General features: G+C 37.1%; 2 protein-coding genes across 2 annotated transcripts in view; both read left to right on the top strand.

Annotated features, from left to right (window-relative positions):
* The first annotated feature begins 284 nt into the window (after positions 1–284).
* Positions 285–2,244, top strand: LOC149679405 (uncharacterized). The gene is made up of 4 exons (XM_089835834.1): positions 285–356; positions 413–476; positions 1,096–2,202; positions 2,240–2,244. Exons 1-4 carry the CDS (start codon positions 285–287, stop codon positions 2,242–2,244), a joined length of 1,248 nt encoding a protein of 415 aa, XP_089691960.1.
* A 13,466-nt stretch (positions 2,245–15,710) lies between these two features.
* Positions 15,711–17,053, top strand: part of LOC149679400 (uncharacterized) — a 77,688-nt gene continuing 76,345 nt past the window's right edge. Inside the window, exon 1 of the mRNA XM_089835149.1 lies at positions 15,711–16,397. The gene's annotated coding sequence lies outside the window, so the exon portion shown is untranslated. The remainder of the gene's footprint in view (positions 16,398–17,053) is intronic.

Here is a 17,053-nt window from a genome sequence, read left to right as displayed (position 1 = left end):
TCATACGATGTGGCTAAAAACAACCTTAAATTGATTAAAACAAAAAGAAACTTGTTTGCGCCGCAATATGAGAAGCCCTCCTTTATCCAAAAATAGTGTCGTAGAGGGGCTACGTATGATTATCTTATCTTCCCAACCGTAGCAAGGGGGTACAAGCGGTGAATAGGCTCATAAAGTAGCAGATGCTAGCTCTAGTACCAAATGTAAAATGATTTTTTAACCTTGTTTAAATAATCACAGTAGTTTTTTGGCACCTTCTATAAAAAACTTTGTTGTTTAATGAAATGACTTTGTCTTTGGCATTTAAAATGGAAGCGATGCGCTTCAGTTCCTGCGTCACTAAATCCATTTTAATTGTCATTCCACCAATTTCAAAAATTATTATTTATTAAATTTAATTAACTCCATTTAGGGCAATTGGAATGGGAAAATATTAAATAACACTGACCAGCGTCCAAACTACAGGGAACCCAGGGGTCCTATAATTCCAACAAAATTCTATTTTTTTGCACTTGACCTATATTATCAAATAATATCCTAAAATTTTCGAGGTTTTCGTATAGTTTTGCATCAACTTTATCAGTATTCAGCTCAGTTATCGAGATCCCATTTGAACAGACACCGAACTTGCTGAACTCCCTTCCCTTGCTCAGGATTTTTTATTTATTAAATTTTATTTACCTAAGTTTCTCTGTTCAAAGTAAAATCAAATTTTGCAATTTTTTGAGATTTTCCTACATAGTCTTAACCAAAGGAATATTATATATGAGCATTTTTTGTCCTATGCTTTCCTATAAAAACACGTTTTATTTCCTATGAAATCCTATAATTCAGGAAAGAAGAAATATACATTTTTGGCTGGGTCCCTGCAACTATCATTTTCGTGATAATTAAACTTCTTCAAGTTTACTGAAATGAAATGAATCCGTTACATTCGTAACCTTTTAGATTTTGAAAACAAACCGAACTTTATATCATCTGAGAAATTTGTATCAAGGAGACAAAGGGGACACAAATTAAAAGAGGGTTCCGCTTATTGTTCTGACTTCGATTTAAACTTGGGCATATATTGATGGGTTAATTTTCTTTCTGTAGAAAAGTCCAAGAATGAACTGTTTACAACTCGATGCGAATATTCTAAGAATGATCAAGAACTTCAAATGCGAAAGAGGAACGTTGAAGAGATCTTCAAATGTGATGAGATCGACTATTCCAGCAACAAGAAAAACCTTTTGATCACACATCAACTTATTCACAGTCCGGAAAAACCATTCCAATGTGATCAGTGTGAATATAAATGTACGCAGAAGAGTGGTTTGATCACACATCAACGCATTCACACTGGGGAAAAAGCATTCAAATGTGATCAGTGTAAATATAAATGTACGCGGAAGAGTGCTTTGATCACACATCAACGCATTCACACTGGAGAAAAACCATTCAAATGTGATCAATGTGAATATAAATCTACGCAGAAGAGTGCTTTGATCACACATCAACGCCTTCACACTGGGGAAAAACCAATCAAATGTGATCAGTGTGGATATAAATGTACACTGAAGAGTAATTTGATCAAACATCAACGCATTCACACTGGAGAAAAACCATTCAAATGTGATCAGTGTGAATATAATTGTAGGCGGAAGAGTGCTTTGATCACACATCAACGCATTCACACTGGAGAAAAACCATTCAAATGTGATCAGTGTGAATATAAATCTACGCAGAAGAGTGCTTTGATCACACATCAACGCCTTCACACTGGGGAAAAACCATTCAAATGTGATCAGTGTGGATATAAATGTACTCTGAAGAGTAATTTGATCAAACATCAACGCATTCACACTGGAGAAAAACCATTCAAATGTAATCAGTGTGAATACAAATGTACGCAAAAGAGTGCTTTGATCACACATCAACGCATTCATAGTAGTGAAAAACTCTTAAAATGTGATCAGTGTGCTTATGCCAGCACTCAGAAGAGTAATTTGATCACACATCAACGCATTCACAGTAGTGAAAAACCCTTCAAATGTGATCAGTGTGATTATGTCTGCACGCAAAAAAGCCACTTGGTCACACATCAACGCATTCACACTGGGGAAAAACCATTCAAATGTGACCAGTGTGATTATGCCTGCACGCAGAAGAACCATTTGATCGCACATCAACTCACTCACAGTGGAGATAAGCCATTCAAATGTGTTCAGTGCGGATATGCTAGCACTTACAAAATTAGTTTAATCAGACACCAACGCATTCACTGTGGAGAAAAACCATCCAAATGTGATCAGTGACAACATTGGCGCGTGGATGTGCTTATTGATCACACATCAAGGAATTCACGGTGTTGAAAAACTTCGTATTTGATCATTGTGATTTTAGGTGAGCTGCGTGAGTAATTTTATCAGACCCATCAACGCGTTCACAGTAGAGAAAAACCCTTCTAATGTGATCATTGTGATTTTAGGTGAGCTGCGTGAGTAATTTCATCAGACCCATACACGCGTTCACAGTAGAGAAAAACCCTTCTAATGTGATCAGTGTGACTTTACCAGGCAAACCCTTTGCACGTGATCGCAATAAATATTCAAAACCATTGACCATAACTAAATATTCAAAAGAATTCTAAATGAAAACTATTAAGAAACAGTAGTGGAGGATGCCAATGTATAATCTTCATTATAAGTTAATACTACTACATTTTTAACAATTTAAATATTTTACTTAAAACTCTGATTTTATTATAAGTGAATTTTAATTGTTTTAGTTTGTAACTTCGACCCATTTCATTTATTGAAACAAAGTTAGTTGTACAAGCATTTAATATTCGAACGAATATTAAGGTTCATAAAATCTATTTAAAGAATATCAATTTTCAGGTGGTAATTCGATTGAAGTAAGTGCCTAACCTTATCATATTGTGAAAAATATTGTCATTTTATTTGGAAAATCATACTCATCTGTCTCTTTCCTTTAAAATATTAACAAATGAATAGTTTTTGAGCGGTGCAGGACTGTATTAGAGATTTAGTATATGAATAGACCATTCCATTGTTTACTTGAAGAGAAACCAACACACAGGTGGGTAGTCTACTTTTCAGCGTACTTCCCTCGCGCCAAGAAGCAAAGCTTGAAAGCAACGTCCCGCCTACTAGTGTTGCCTTTAATGCGAGCAGCTTGCTTCGTTGAGCGCGTGATCGAGTGGGCTATAGCCCGGTACTTTTTACCTCTCCGTGTGACGTAGTCCAGGAGAGGTACTGTAACGGCCGTGTCTGTCTGTCTGTCTGTCTGTCCGTTGTTACACCCACGTGACTCAACTCATCCAGCGTCTATTCACACGATCCAACTACTTGATTCAACTCGAGTTGACCCGTCAAGCTGAGCCAAAAAGTTGGATCGTCTGAAAGAGCCTTAAATATACTTCAAACTAACTTTATGCCAAGTTTCATGCTTTCTTGAAAAAGTGCATGATTATTTCAGCTATCCTCCAGACTATTTTTAGTACAGCGAGTTGCACATCCTATAGACCTTCGAATGTTTATCACGCCCACCCCTCGCTTTTGAAAATTGTTATAGATAGTTTTTGCGGTCCAAGTCTGGCAGAATCTCCGATATTTTCTCGACATGATACTTCTAGAGAACCACAGTTCACTCCATAGCAGCGACAGTAGTCTTCAGCACACTTCCTCTGGTTCAAAACCAGTTTATTAATTGCTTGGACTAGTTTTAAAATTCAAGAAGTGAGGGTTACTGGTCCTCCGGACCAGTTTATTAATTAAGAACAAAGGTGGGGGCCAGTCCGGAAACCAGTTTATTATCTCGGACACTAGGGGGGGGGGTCACTGGTACCAAGCGGCGTGGGAAGTAAGGCGGTGGCATAGGGCGAATAACCAGTTTAAAAATTGCCAGGACCAGTTTAAAAAATTGCCAGGACCAGTTTAAAAAATTGCCAGGACCAGTTTAAAAAATTGCCAGGACCAGTTTAAAAAATTGTCAGGACCAGTTTAAAAATTGCCAGGACCAGTTTAAAAATTGCCAGGACCAGTTTAAAAATTGCCAGGACCAGTTAAAAAATTGCCAGGACCAGTTAAAAAATTGCCAGGACCAGTTTAAGGGTACGTTCAGTAACCCTCTTTGATGGCAGCGCTTACTAAGCGATGTGTGATTTTTCCTACTGTACGCTTTTTTGCGTTTCCGGTTTTGACGTCATGATGCTCAGCGCTTGCCCATCAATAAAACCATCTAATCGATATGGTTTTTTTGATGGCGTGACGTAGCGCTTGACTGTTGAACACTTGGCAGACGAAAAGTTGGCGCGGGATTTAAAAATTAAATTCCAACAACGTTATTCCTACAGTAATTGTATTAGTAATTTAGTTTTCTTTACAAAACTACTTCTACCATTCAAATAGGCATAATTTTCTTAAACAATTTCATTATTTGCGAGCTCGTTTATAATTAAAAGGAGCCATTTGTGCTTCGTAACGTTTTGAGGGCCAGCAAGACGTTTCCCCAACTTCTATTTCTAAAACAGCGCTAACTTCAAAATGTCACTTTTCCGTTCAACAGCCTTTTACGTCACTGTGACGTCTCGAGCCCATCAACCACACATCAAGAAAACAGCGATTTCCTTGAGATTTTCGTTACTGAACGTACCCTAGAAATTGCCAGGACCAGTTTAAAAATTGCCAGGACCAGTTTAAAAATTGCCAGGACCAGTTTAAAAATTGCCAGGACCAGTTTAAAAATTGTCAGGACCAGTTTAAAAATTGCCAGGACCAGTTTAAAAAATGCCAGGACCCGTTTAAAAATTAAATCGGAGGGGGGTCAGTGGTGTACTTGACCACTAATAAAATTCATGTGTAACTGGGTAACCAGAGTCCAGATATTATCTCAACTATTTCAATTATCCACTTCTTTAATTTAGCAGACGACGCGTTCTGGTCAATGGTCATGGATCAGTTTATTTATTCCAGACCAGGGGGGGGGTGGCTGGCCCAGTGTCCAGTTTTAAAAAATCCTTCTTATTTCCCAAACTGTACTCCCAAGGACTAGTTTAAAAAAAATCCTTATTTCCCAGACTGATTGACGGCGGTTAGGAAAAGCTGTCTGCTAGACGTTCCCTTTTTTTTTGGCGTTTGTACTTTGTAGTGATAAGTGAATTCCTTTGTTACGGTAACGGTTCCTCCTTTAAAGGCTTTAATGTATTTTTATTGATTATTTAAAAGAGTATCTATATACAAGAAAAGCTCTTAATAAAAAACCCCTAAAACAGAACTGAGGGAAACGCCCTTGGTAACACTAAATCTTTGTTTATGGCCATATTTTTATTATTATTAAAATGTTACGTATATTATCTTAACAGGGAAACTGTACAAAAAGTGATGGAATTTGTTAAAGAATGTCGTGTTATGGTCGAACGTTTAAACTGGTAAGTGATGAATATAATGCAACTTGGATGATGTCAACAAGGCATAACGGATCCAAACCGATTGAAACTATTATACCTTGAAAAGAAATAGATCTTTCTTGCTGTTTAAAAAATTAACCCCTTCAAATGTGGTCAGTGTGATTATGCCGGTAGAGATAATAGCAATTTGATCGCACATCAACGCATTCACAGTGGTGAAAAACCCTTCGTATGTGATCAGTGTGACTATGGATGCACTCAGAAGAGTAATTTGATCAGACACAAACGCATTCACAGTATGTGATCAGTGTGACTTTGCAAGCACGTGGAAGAGTAGTTTAGTCGCACATCAACGTATTCACAGTGGTGAAAAACGCTTCAAATGTAATCAGTGTGACTATGCAAGTACGTGGAAGATTCATTTGATCCGACTTAAACGTAGAAAACACATGCATGAATAGGTGGATGTATTGGACAAAAACCGTATTTGCTCGTCTTCTGTAATTAATGGGCCGAAACTGTGGATGTTTCTTCATTCTAAATTGTATTAACGGAAGCGCCTCTCATTTTCAGAGAAAATAATCTTGGTGCACTATACCCAGTTGTAACAACTCCATTTTCAGATGTAATTTTATATTAAATGTAATAAAATTCACGTAGAGGATGTTAAAATAAACCAGGTACTTTTTTTGAATTGATCCAAACGTATGAGCTTTTCTTCTTTCGAACCATTTTCATTTCTGTTACCAGCCCACTCGGAACTTTCTTTAATTTAGAATAAAAACTATCAATATTATATTTTTTTGAATTTTGGTAAATAAGTTCAGCTAGCTAATTGGACCAAGTCATCTTGCGACTTATTGCCACTTATCTAACGCCTTTACAATGCATAGAGGGGTGGTGGCTAGCCCCTATGCCACAGCTAACCGACAGCGTCCTATACTAACTATTACCGTTAACCATTTTTCTAAATTACCGTTATTTTTGATGGATCTTCATTTGCGTCTTTAATTACTTTAACTTCGTGATCAGCTTTCAATAGAAACAACACAGACACGAAAATTGTCGAATTATAAACTTGTTTTTCCAGTACTGAGTATAGGCGTAGTTGTTTGTTTGAATTTATCTTCTTTCCGAATATGACCAAGCCGCCTGGTTTATATCGGTAACACTATGGGGGTGTTTTAGAAGTGGTTTGATTGAGTTCTTCTCTAGACTGGTAATGCGACGAACCCCTAGCCTGTTAAGAGCCTACTATTCTGAACCCGTAACGTATTTAACAAAACGTTCACACATTTTAGCCACATCGTTTGATGTACATCTAACGATGGGGGTATTAGTTTGACTTGGTCTGAAGAAGAAGTATCGTTCGTCTTTATAAAGGGAGAGTGAAAAAGGGATTTTTGGGTGGGGATTATGATTTGTCTATAACAGTGCAATGCGAATGTACAACGCACATGTTAATGAACGCACTTAGAATGAAAAGGGATAAATTGAGTTAAGGTGATATTTTTCATTAATTGCTGATTTTAAAGGGGAAAGGCTTATGATCCATCTCTAACAGTACAATGCGGACGCAGTGTGAAAATATTAATGAACAAACAGCAATATCTGTAGTCTTTTATGAACACGCAAATTTATCATATTGCCTCACCTAAAACGAGAAATTTCATTCTCTCATTCCGAACTTTCTATACAATAAAAAGTTCGGGGTTTACACAAAGAAAGAACTCAAGTTGGGTGTTTTACCGAATTCTTTCTCTTTTAAACGCTTCTGGTCAAGTCCATGTTTTCAAACGCTTCTGGGCATAAGCCAATGTTATAAATTTATAAGATGCGATATGTATGCGTCGGCATAAGTCTATAATCACTGTATAAGTTCATGTAGTCTATGTTGTAAACTCACCGAGGGGATAATCCCTAAAAGTATCTGTTCTTCTATTTTGGGATTGAAGATTATTTGGGGGGTTTCGAGTAGTCATAAGTCCATGTTATAAATTTATAAGATGCGATGCGTCCGCATAAGTCTATTTTGTCAACTCATAATCACTAAAACCAAGGACGCCTCTCTAAAACTATCTGTTCTTAGATTCGCCGGAATATTACAATTACAGCATAAGTAAATTTATACGTTGCGTCGGCATAAGTCTATAATCACTGCATAAGTTCATGTAGTCTATGTTGTAAACGTCAGCATTTCATGCCACGGATTAGCCATTTTAAAATAATTTCCCTATTTTATTTTTTTAAATCTTTACTACAAGTATCGCCTACGAATCACAACAAATTATTTTTTCTCTCAAAACTTTAGATAGGTCTAGGCATTCCAACATGTTAACACAAAAGATCAGCTGATTTTTGGGTTTTTACTTGAAAGTGTTATTGGGCTTGAGATATGCATAGGTCTATGTTAGAAGTTTTTTCAAAATTTGAAGAAATCGTAAAACAAGTATATACTGAAAACATTTTCGAGTAGTAATCGTCCAAAGAACATGAATCCCTTAACTTATGGTGCCTACTTTCTTTACCTCTAACCTAATCCTTGGTCAAAAATTCATGTCTGGTCCCAGTCAAAAATATATTTTTAGTCACAAGTAATAGCGGTTATATATGGATGAGTTATGAATATATACGGCAATTTACTACCGCACCAGCAAGAAATTTGTTGCTTCCCCTTTTTGAAAATCCAAAACTTCGCAATTTTTTGTACGTTCACATTCAAAGACTTAACTAACGCCTTTTGTACATACAGTGTGGAAGAGATCAGAGCAACACCTACCTTTGTGGAAAACCCCCAAAACCCCTGACGGACTACTTCACTGCAGTACATTTTCGAGCTCGTATACAGGGTGTGACATGTGTCATTGTATGCAAATGAGAACGTGCAACGAGTATCATAGTGAATATCTTTTAATGATACGCACTTTGAAACGATAAAGACCTACGATTAAGCTTAGGAACTAAGGCATCACACTACAAATTAAAGGGCTGTTTGGTAAACCCATCAGCGTAAATGTTCGATGTGCCTACCGTCGTGGTGTAGGCACTCTTCAAGACTATTGTCCATTTTTTACGTTTTCTAGCATTTGAGGAGTGATTCGTTCAATTGCGCTTCGAATTCTGCCCTTCAAGTCGTCTACATTTAAAGGTTCTGTTGCAAACACCTTCCCCTTAACATATCCCCATAAGAAGAAATCAGGTGGAGTTAGGTCAGGGGATCTTGCTGGCCACGGAATTGGTCCACCTCTACCGATCCTACGGTTTGGAAAGTGCTCAGCCATTGGCGAACATTGACCGCCCAATGTGGTGGCGCACCATCCTGCTGGAACCACAGGTCCCGCATCACTGCTAATGGTAAGGCGTCTATCGCATCACTAAACTCGTGGCGCAGGAAGTGCAAATACCTGTCACCAGTAATGTTGTCCTCGAAGAAGAAAGGTCCGATGATTCTGTTCCCCAGAATGCCACACCAAACATTTATCTTCCATCGAATTTGATGGTAATGTTGCCGTAACCAGTATGGATTTCGTTGGGTCCAGTATTGTAAGTTAAGTCGGTTTACCGTACCATCCCTGTGAAATGTCGCCTCATCAGAAAAAAGAACCTTTCTTAAGAACAATGGATCGGCTTCAATTAGCTCGCGCATGGTAAGACAGAAGTCTTGACGTCTTAGGTAGTCATCGTCCGTTAAGGCTTGATGGAGGTGGATATGATAGGGCCGGTAGTGATGCCGATGTAAAATGGCAAGAACGGTTGAATGGCATATACCAACCTCTTCTCCTACCGCTCTACTACTAGTATGAGGATTGGCTTCAAAACGTGCTAGATTGTTGACTTCCCTATCATGATTACCAATAATACGGTCTCTTCTACGTTGACGGTCTTGCACGACGAAACTCCCGAAATCTCGTAGGTTGTCTCTAATGTTCGTGAAGGTTCTTCGAACCGGCCTTCGTCGGTGTGGGAAGCGTTCGGCATAAAGCAATGCCGCTTGTTGAACGTTACCGCGACATTCACTCAAAATAAACGTCATGTCCAATTTTTCTCGGTTGGAGTAGGCTGCCATTCGTCTACGACACAGGACTTACAACGTTTATACGAACTAAGCTGCTAGTAACGACGCGTACGTTTGATTGAATGTGCCGAATTCTCAGTGCCGCGGAAAATTCTGAACTTCGAAACCTCGTATGGATTCCTTATCTAAGTAGGCAAAAGCTACGAGTTTAGTGATGCGATAGACGCATTACCATTAGCAGTGATGCGGGACCTGTGGTTCCAGCAGGATGATGCGCCACCACAGTGGGCGGTCAATGTTCGCCAATGGCTAACTGAGCACTTTCCAAACCGTTGGATCGGTAGAGGTGGACCAATTCCGTGGCCAGATCCCCTGACCTAACCCCACCTGATTTTTTCTTATGGGGATATGTTAAGGGGAAGGTGTATGCAACAGAACCTTTAAATGTAGACGACTTGAAGGCCAGAATTCGAAGGGCAATTGAACGAATCACTCCTCAAATGCTAGAAAACGTAATACAAGGCATGGACAATCGTCTTGAAGGCACATCGAACATTTACGCTGATGGGTTTACCAAACAGCCCTTTAATTTGTAGTGTGGTGCCTTAGTTCCTAAGCTTAATCGTAGGTCTTTAACGTTTCAAAGTGCGTATCATTAAACGATATTCACTATGATACTCGTTGCACGTTCTCATTTGCATACAATGACACATGTCACACCCTGTATACGAGCTCGAAAATGTACTGCAGTGAAGTAGTCCGTCAGGGGTTTTGGGGGTTTTCCACAAAGGTAGGTGTTGCTCTGATCTCTTCCACACTGTATAAACGCGCACACCTACAATAAAAAAGTGCCAATATTTTTGTAAAGGAGATAGGTTTTTAAAGGTCGAATTTATAAAATGATAGTAACTTAAAGGGAAGAAATGATTTTAATATTACTCTTGCTTTTATAATAAAAATTAAACGAATTGTATTTTTCTTAAAAATTGTCTTTCCCTTTTTTAGCCACATCGTAGTATACGATAGGCTCTTAGTTTGACCCGAGCCGTAGTAGTTGTGGCCGGGGTTTTCGCTTTCGTTATCGTTATTTTTAGCTACATTGTTAGAGGTATTAGTTTGGCTTGGTCTGAAGATGCCGAAGAAGAAGTATCGTTGGTTTTTTCAAAGGGTGAGTGAAAAGAGGGATTGGTGATTTTCTAAGGGCGAGAATTATGATTTGTCTACAACAGTGGATTGGGAATGTACTCTACACATATTAATGAACACACTTAGAGTGAAAGGGATAAATTATGTTAAGGTGAAATTTTTCACTGATTGGTGATTTTAAGTGGGAAAGGCTGATGATTTATCTATAACAGTACAATGCGGATGCACTGAGAAAATGTTAATGAACAAACACCAGTATCTATATGTCTTTTAAGAACAACTAATACTTATTCCAAAGATAGAATGTCCTCGATAGATGGAGCCTTACAAACGATGGGGCTCTAATCTGGCCGGGGCCATCTTGTTTATGTTGCTTTTAAAATTGTGCATAACCAAAAGTAATATAAGAAACCTCCCTTTGGGAGGAAAGTATACAAAGGCGAATTTTTCCCGATACATCCTCGTACCGCGAATGTCCCCGCGCACTTATACGGCCGTAAATAAAGTTAGAAAAATAGGGCCGAGCCGCGTAAAGTGTAGGAATACATTATCTGAGTCTGATCTCGCGATTGCGTCGACTGCTTAAGTTAGGTCAATTTCACAGACTCATTGTAATTTTATACTTTTCCATGCAGTATTTTTAGATTTTGATGATAATCAATCATTAATAAACAGGCAGTGACTCGACTATAGGATTTTCATAGGTCTTTGCGTTAAAATTGAATTAAAACATTACCTTGCCAAGGTATATGACTAACACTATACATAGATAGATTTTAAAATGGTGTTATTATCTATCTCGAAATTTTATTCTTGTATTCATGATTTTCATCTTCTTCTTGGCTTCACAACAAACAAAGATTTTCATTCCGAAATAACCGTATGTGAATATTTATTAACAAAATCAGGAATCTTCTATTTCTCTACGACAGACAGCTAAGCAGACTACACTAGTTTGAAGCGCTTTTGCCTCTTTCCCTTTCCATAGACCATATCAAAGGACTAAGATCTACCGTACCTTGTCCATGAGCAATAGTGTCTGAATATGGTATTTGGCGTTTCGAGGATGTCTCGCGTGTTTTAACGTTATGCCTATGGCGTCTTGTATACTTCCCTCCCGTAGGGAGGTTTCTTATATTACTTCTGGCATAACGTATATTTGAAATGTAGCACTTATGACTTTTCATCCTCTTGAATAATGAAAATAATAAAATGGCCCTCTTTCCCAAGGGTCTTTACTCATTTCTTATTATCGCTGGTAATTATTTCGACCAAAACTATTTTAACAAAGAGGGGGTGCCAGAACGCGATAAATTGGTAACTTGTCTTTAAGCGGCGTTACCTAGCATTTGATTCACTGAAAATCCGTTGAATATGGTTAGAGCAAAGAGAAGCTTAAAATTCGGCCGTTCGATTTTTGAGCCAAGGTTTCTTCGACGTTTAAGTTGATGTTCATCCCCTTCTAATTGATATGCTCGTTTATTTATCAGCTAACGTATTTTATGAACGACGCTTCTTTTCATAAACACTGTGTTTTCGTTCGCCACAGCATTACATTTTAATGAAGTTCCCTTGAATGTTACTGTATTAGTGTATTTTCGATACTAAATAAATGATATATAATATATGTCGTTTTTAAGTTTTATGTGTATAATTATAATCGTTAGGGGTAAGATTAGGGGAACTGTCTAACCTCCACATGGTTAGACTTACGACAAATGTTCGCGCATCTATTCTTATCCCGCTCCTTAATGATTCATAACTATTATGAACCTCCTATTTTTGTAATTAAACAAGTCCTACATACTTTAGAATTAGTTTCATCTCGCAGTAAGTTCTAATGAACCTATCTTAAAACGATTTAACGAAAATTAATTTGCGAGCAAAGACAAGTTAAAAGTACAACCTTTCGGATTTGCATTTATTTAAGTTTATCTTCATCCCCCTTTTGTTGATATGCTCGTTTACTCTAGGCTAACGCCTCAATTGAACAACTCACCTTTTTTCTGCGTTTTCGTGCGCATTACCTTTTTTTATGAAATTCGCTTGAATGGAAATGTATTTTTCGATACTAAATTTGTGCTTTTTATATTTTCTGTAGGTAAATTCGAGAAGAAACGTATAACGGGGACCAAATATTCAACTGAATATGAAAGGGATCTACAACTTCGCGTTAAAAAACGCTTCAAATGTGAACAGTGTAACTATGGATGCATTCACAGTGGTGAAAAACCCTTCAAATGTGATCGGTGTGAATTTAAATGTACACAGAAGAGTACTTTGATCAGACATGAACGCATTCACAGTCGAGAAAAATCCTTCAAATGTGATCAGTGTGACTATGCCAGCACAATGAAGTATAATTTGATCATCCATCAACGCGTTCACAGTGGTGAAAAACCGTTCAAATGTGATCAGTGTGGCTATGCATTCACGCAGACGAGTTCTCTGTACGCTCATCAACGCATTCACAGTGGGGTAAAACCCCACAAATGTGATCAGTGTGACTACGCAAGTGCGACGAAGAATTGTTTGATCAGACATCAACGAATTCATAGCAGCGAAAAACCCTTCAAATGTGATCAGTGCGACTATGGATCCCCGCAGAAGTTTCATTTGATCAAACATCAACGCATTCACAGTGGTGAAAGACCCTTCACATGTGATCAGTGTGACTTTGCAAGCAGGTGGAAGAGTAATTTAGTTGCGCATCAACTTATTCACAGTGGTGGAAAACCATTCAAATGTGGTCAGGGTGATTATGCCAGTATAGATAATCGCAATTTGATCAATCATCAACGAGTTCACAGTGGTGAAAAACTCTACTTATGTGATCAGTGTGACTTTGCTTGTAATCGTATGGGTAATTTGATCCTACACAAACACATTCACAATGTAGGTCCCCAAAAGGTCCTATAAAAGCCTATATTTTTAAAACTGTCCTATAAAATCCTATTCTTTGGCAAAAGTCGTCGAAAATCCTATGATTTTGAAATTTGCGCAAATTTTAAGCAGTCCATCGGTTAAACCAGGACTCGGGTCTAAAAATATTTTAAAATTTTGATGGTTTCCCTAGTATTATAGCTTAACTAGTTAAAAACTTGGCTTTCTGGCTTTTAACTAGTGCGCCTGCACAATTCTACATATTTAATAGCTCTTTGTATATAAACTTCATGTGAAGAGTGGTTCTATCTACTTCAAAATGTTTTTTGCTTCGTCCAGGTTATATTTAGTTCAAGATTAAACGTAGTATGGATGAAATCAAAAACGGATTTATGGGATAAGAACGTCGGAGTTAGCGAATTCACTCCCCATCCTCGCATACTTTATTGAGAAACTTCGTCTGCTTATATTTTGACTCCACCCACAAATTCTGTATATAGCTACTTCTAGAGATCGAATTTGTGGGTGGAGTCAAAATATAAGCAGACGAAGTTTCTCAATAAAGTATGCGAGGATGGTACTAGAGGCTAAAGCTATGATCCGACGTTCTTATCCCATAAATCCGTTTTTGATGAAATCTATAACGTCACATTAAAACGCGGGCCAGAAAAAAATCTTCAACTGTGTTTACTTTCCTGGTGTTTCTTTGGAAGCGCACCTCAAGTTATTTGCAAATTTGTAAAAAAAACCTTACATGTGATCAATGTGCCTTTGGAAGAAAGCTGAAGGCTTGGGATAAGCATAGGCAAATAGAATGGATTTGATGGCCGCGTAAAATTTCATTTATAATCTATATGGAACATATTAAATGTGTTGGACAAACCGTTCACACTATTATGTTGTTTTTAAGATTATGCATAATTCTTGAATAATGAATATAATAAAATACCCTCTCTGCCATCATCGCTGGTACTACTTATTTCAGCCAAAAATACTTTGACAACAGAGAGGGGGGTGCCAGAACGAAATAAATTGGTAACTTGTCATTACGCAGCGTCACCTTGCATTTGATTCACTGAAAATCCGTTGAATACACTCTAAGAAATGGAAGTGTTAAGAACGTGTTAAAACGGTGTAAACACCGTAAAAACACCCAAAAGAGAGTTTTATTACCTTGAGTTTTTAGGGGCCAATTTAAAGTGTAAATTCGGTGTAAAATAACACTATTAAAACACCGTTCGAAATTAAACATGAAAAATTATAATACTGCGGGTTTCTTAAATAAGGTCTTTCATTTATTTTTCATTAATGTTTTAATATTAAAGTCAATACAAACAGTGAAAAATTATTGAAAAACGTACTTGTTAAACCTTTTTTAAAGATGATATTCATGAAGGAAAACAGTTTTATCCTTTAAATAAAATTAACAAAGAAATTGGTAATCTGGCGGTGTTGTACCTTCATAAAACTATGCTAAACGTGTTAGGTGACACTCTTACAGGTGTTAAGCGATACTCTTAAAAACCGAGACTAGGTTAGATACTGGCCTCACAGTAGGGCCAGCTTGAGAAGCCAAAGTGGGGCACTTGCTTTTGTGACATGTTTTGTCATTATTTTGAGAACAATTAGAGTACTAAATGGATTGTGTTTTGTAAAATCTGTAGTGCAAATTAGATTAAACGCGTTTCTGGTGCTCGAAAAACTCTTAGTGAAAAGAGATTATTAAATTTAACAAGAACGTCTATATCTACTGCTTGAATATTATAGCCTCGAAAACTAATTTAATACCCTATGCATTTGTACGAATTGAAAACTCTCTGCCTTTTCAGAAGTTTATAAACCCGTAAAAATTACTTTATACGCAACAACCCTCGCTTAAAGAGGTATAGTTCTGCATGTGAGAACTTTCCTCCCCATAAAAGTAATGAAATCGTCGTAGCGGGGTAACGTCTGTATATTTTAGCCTCTTTTGCCGCTGTTTCTGGTTTGTGTAAAATCTTGTTAACTATGTAATAGAGATACATCGGTTTTTTATTGTTTTGTTTTGTTTTAATCCACGACCATCTTGGGAATTGGCGGCCAAAAAGTAAGTAAAACGTAAAGGCCTAATGTACCTATATTTTAACCAAATAGCTTTACACATGTAACGCGAGGGAACCTTTCCTTCTACCTTCATATAATTACACAACTATTTACCTACTTCATGTTATGAACTTCTGGTTTTCTACATAAATTATATGGAAAATGAAATAGATTTTATACCGCAAAAATTTAATATTTGATTAGGCCCACATTCAGCCTCGAACCACTCAACATGGCTGACGGAAATTCGTCACTAGTCGATTCGTTAATCACGTGTTTTAATTATAATCAATAATTGAGACAGAAATTATGTTTAAATTGATAATTAGGGTTAAGAAAACGAACCTTGGATTGTTTATATTGTCCGTTGTTATAAGTGTTGCGTTTTACTTCACTTGCGGTCGTGATTACGTCATGATGAAATTTCAACCAATGACCGAAGAGGATGATTTTGAATCTGATGATGTGGTTTATTATTCTATGGAGAATGATGATGATTATTTCCCTGAATTTTCCCACGGAAATTATTGAACATGAAGAAGAATTTAAAGTTCAAAAGGATGTTTTGTATCAGGTGATTTTGGAGTCAGTTTAATGACGTGGAACATTTTGAATTATACGAATATGTACGCGTTCGACAAGTGTATTTAATCAGAATTAGTAAACTTTAGGTGTACTATAATAACAATCTTGATTTTACTTTAACACACAAGAAATCAGACCAGTGTAACTATCTATTGAATTTAAAGTTTTGTTTTGCAAATTAATTTTTATTTATCAACTTTAAAACTTCGAAACCTTTTTAGTATAATCTATGGCCAGGGATAAATTCAATTTTAGAAGTAGGAATGGAGAACGGTTAGTATTTACTTCAGTCCGACTCATAGCCCAGCATAGACCCCTCCCTCCAACACGTAACGAAAATTTTAAATTATTCTATTGGTTCACTTAAACTCATAGATATATATACGGGTCTAGATACACTTCCCCTCTGTTAGGCCCTTTAAAAAATGCGGAGGTGAGAACTAGCAGTCGACGCTTTACGGCGGGGGAATTAGATCCTAACGCCATCTATTGAGAGTTTCAAGAAACAAAAAAACGAAAAATTCGAATATGGAAAGCGCGGGAAATTCGAATTAGGCTTAACTTTTCAAATAGCTTTACGTATTTTTGATCTCCTTTATACGTGTAATTATGTTCTTAAGTGAAATAAATTGTTTTTATGTAAAAGAAGTAGTGTTTTTAATGAAATGTTAGTGAAATAAGGCATTAAAGATGGTTAACAGTTGTTCTTTCACACATTGTCATAATTTATCAACTTCTGGAAAAGCAATATCTTTTCATAAGTATGATTAAAAGTTTGTTTACCACCTCGAAACCAAATAATAACATTATAACTACCAAATACAATTGCAAAGCATCAGCACGCCCGCTGGCAAAAGTTATTTATCCAATTGTTTAGCTTTTAAAGTTCAGCGATAGATGGCGCACTAGGTATCTTCCCCCGGGAAAAT

The sequence above is a fragment of the Phalangium opilio genome, unplaced genomic scaffold, assembly GCF_054372755.1.
Source record: "Phalangium opilio isolate 3A_F unplaced genomic scaffold, DU_Popi_V2 ptg000041l_1, whole genome shotgun sequence".
NCBI lineage: Eukaryota > Metazoa > Arthropoda > Arachnida > Opiliones > Phalangiidae > Phalangium > Phalangium opilio.
The sequence above is the reverse complement of the archived record's forward strand: the minus strand, read 5'-3'. Positions and strand labels throughout refer to the sequence as shown.

Excerpts from the sequence above, each read along its gene's own strand:
- LOC149679405 (XM_089835834.1), top strand. The coding sequence starts at position 285 with ATGACTTTGTCTTTGGCATTTAAAATGGAAGCGATGCGCTTCAGTTCC. Across the intron at positions 357-412 it reads TCACTAAATCCATTTTAATT|GGCAATTGGAATGGGAAAAT; the intron begins GTCATTCCACCA and ends AACTCCATTTAG. Across the intron at positions 477-1,095 it reads AAACTACAGGGAACCCAGGG|AAAAGTCCAAGAATGAACTG; the intron begins GTCCTATAATTC and ends TTCTTTCTGTAG.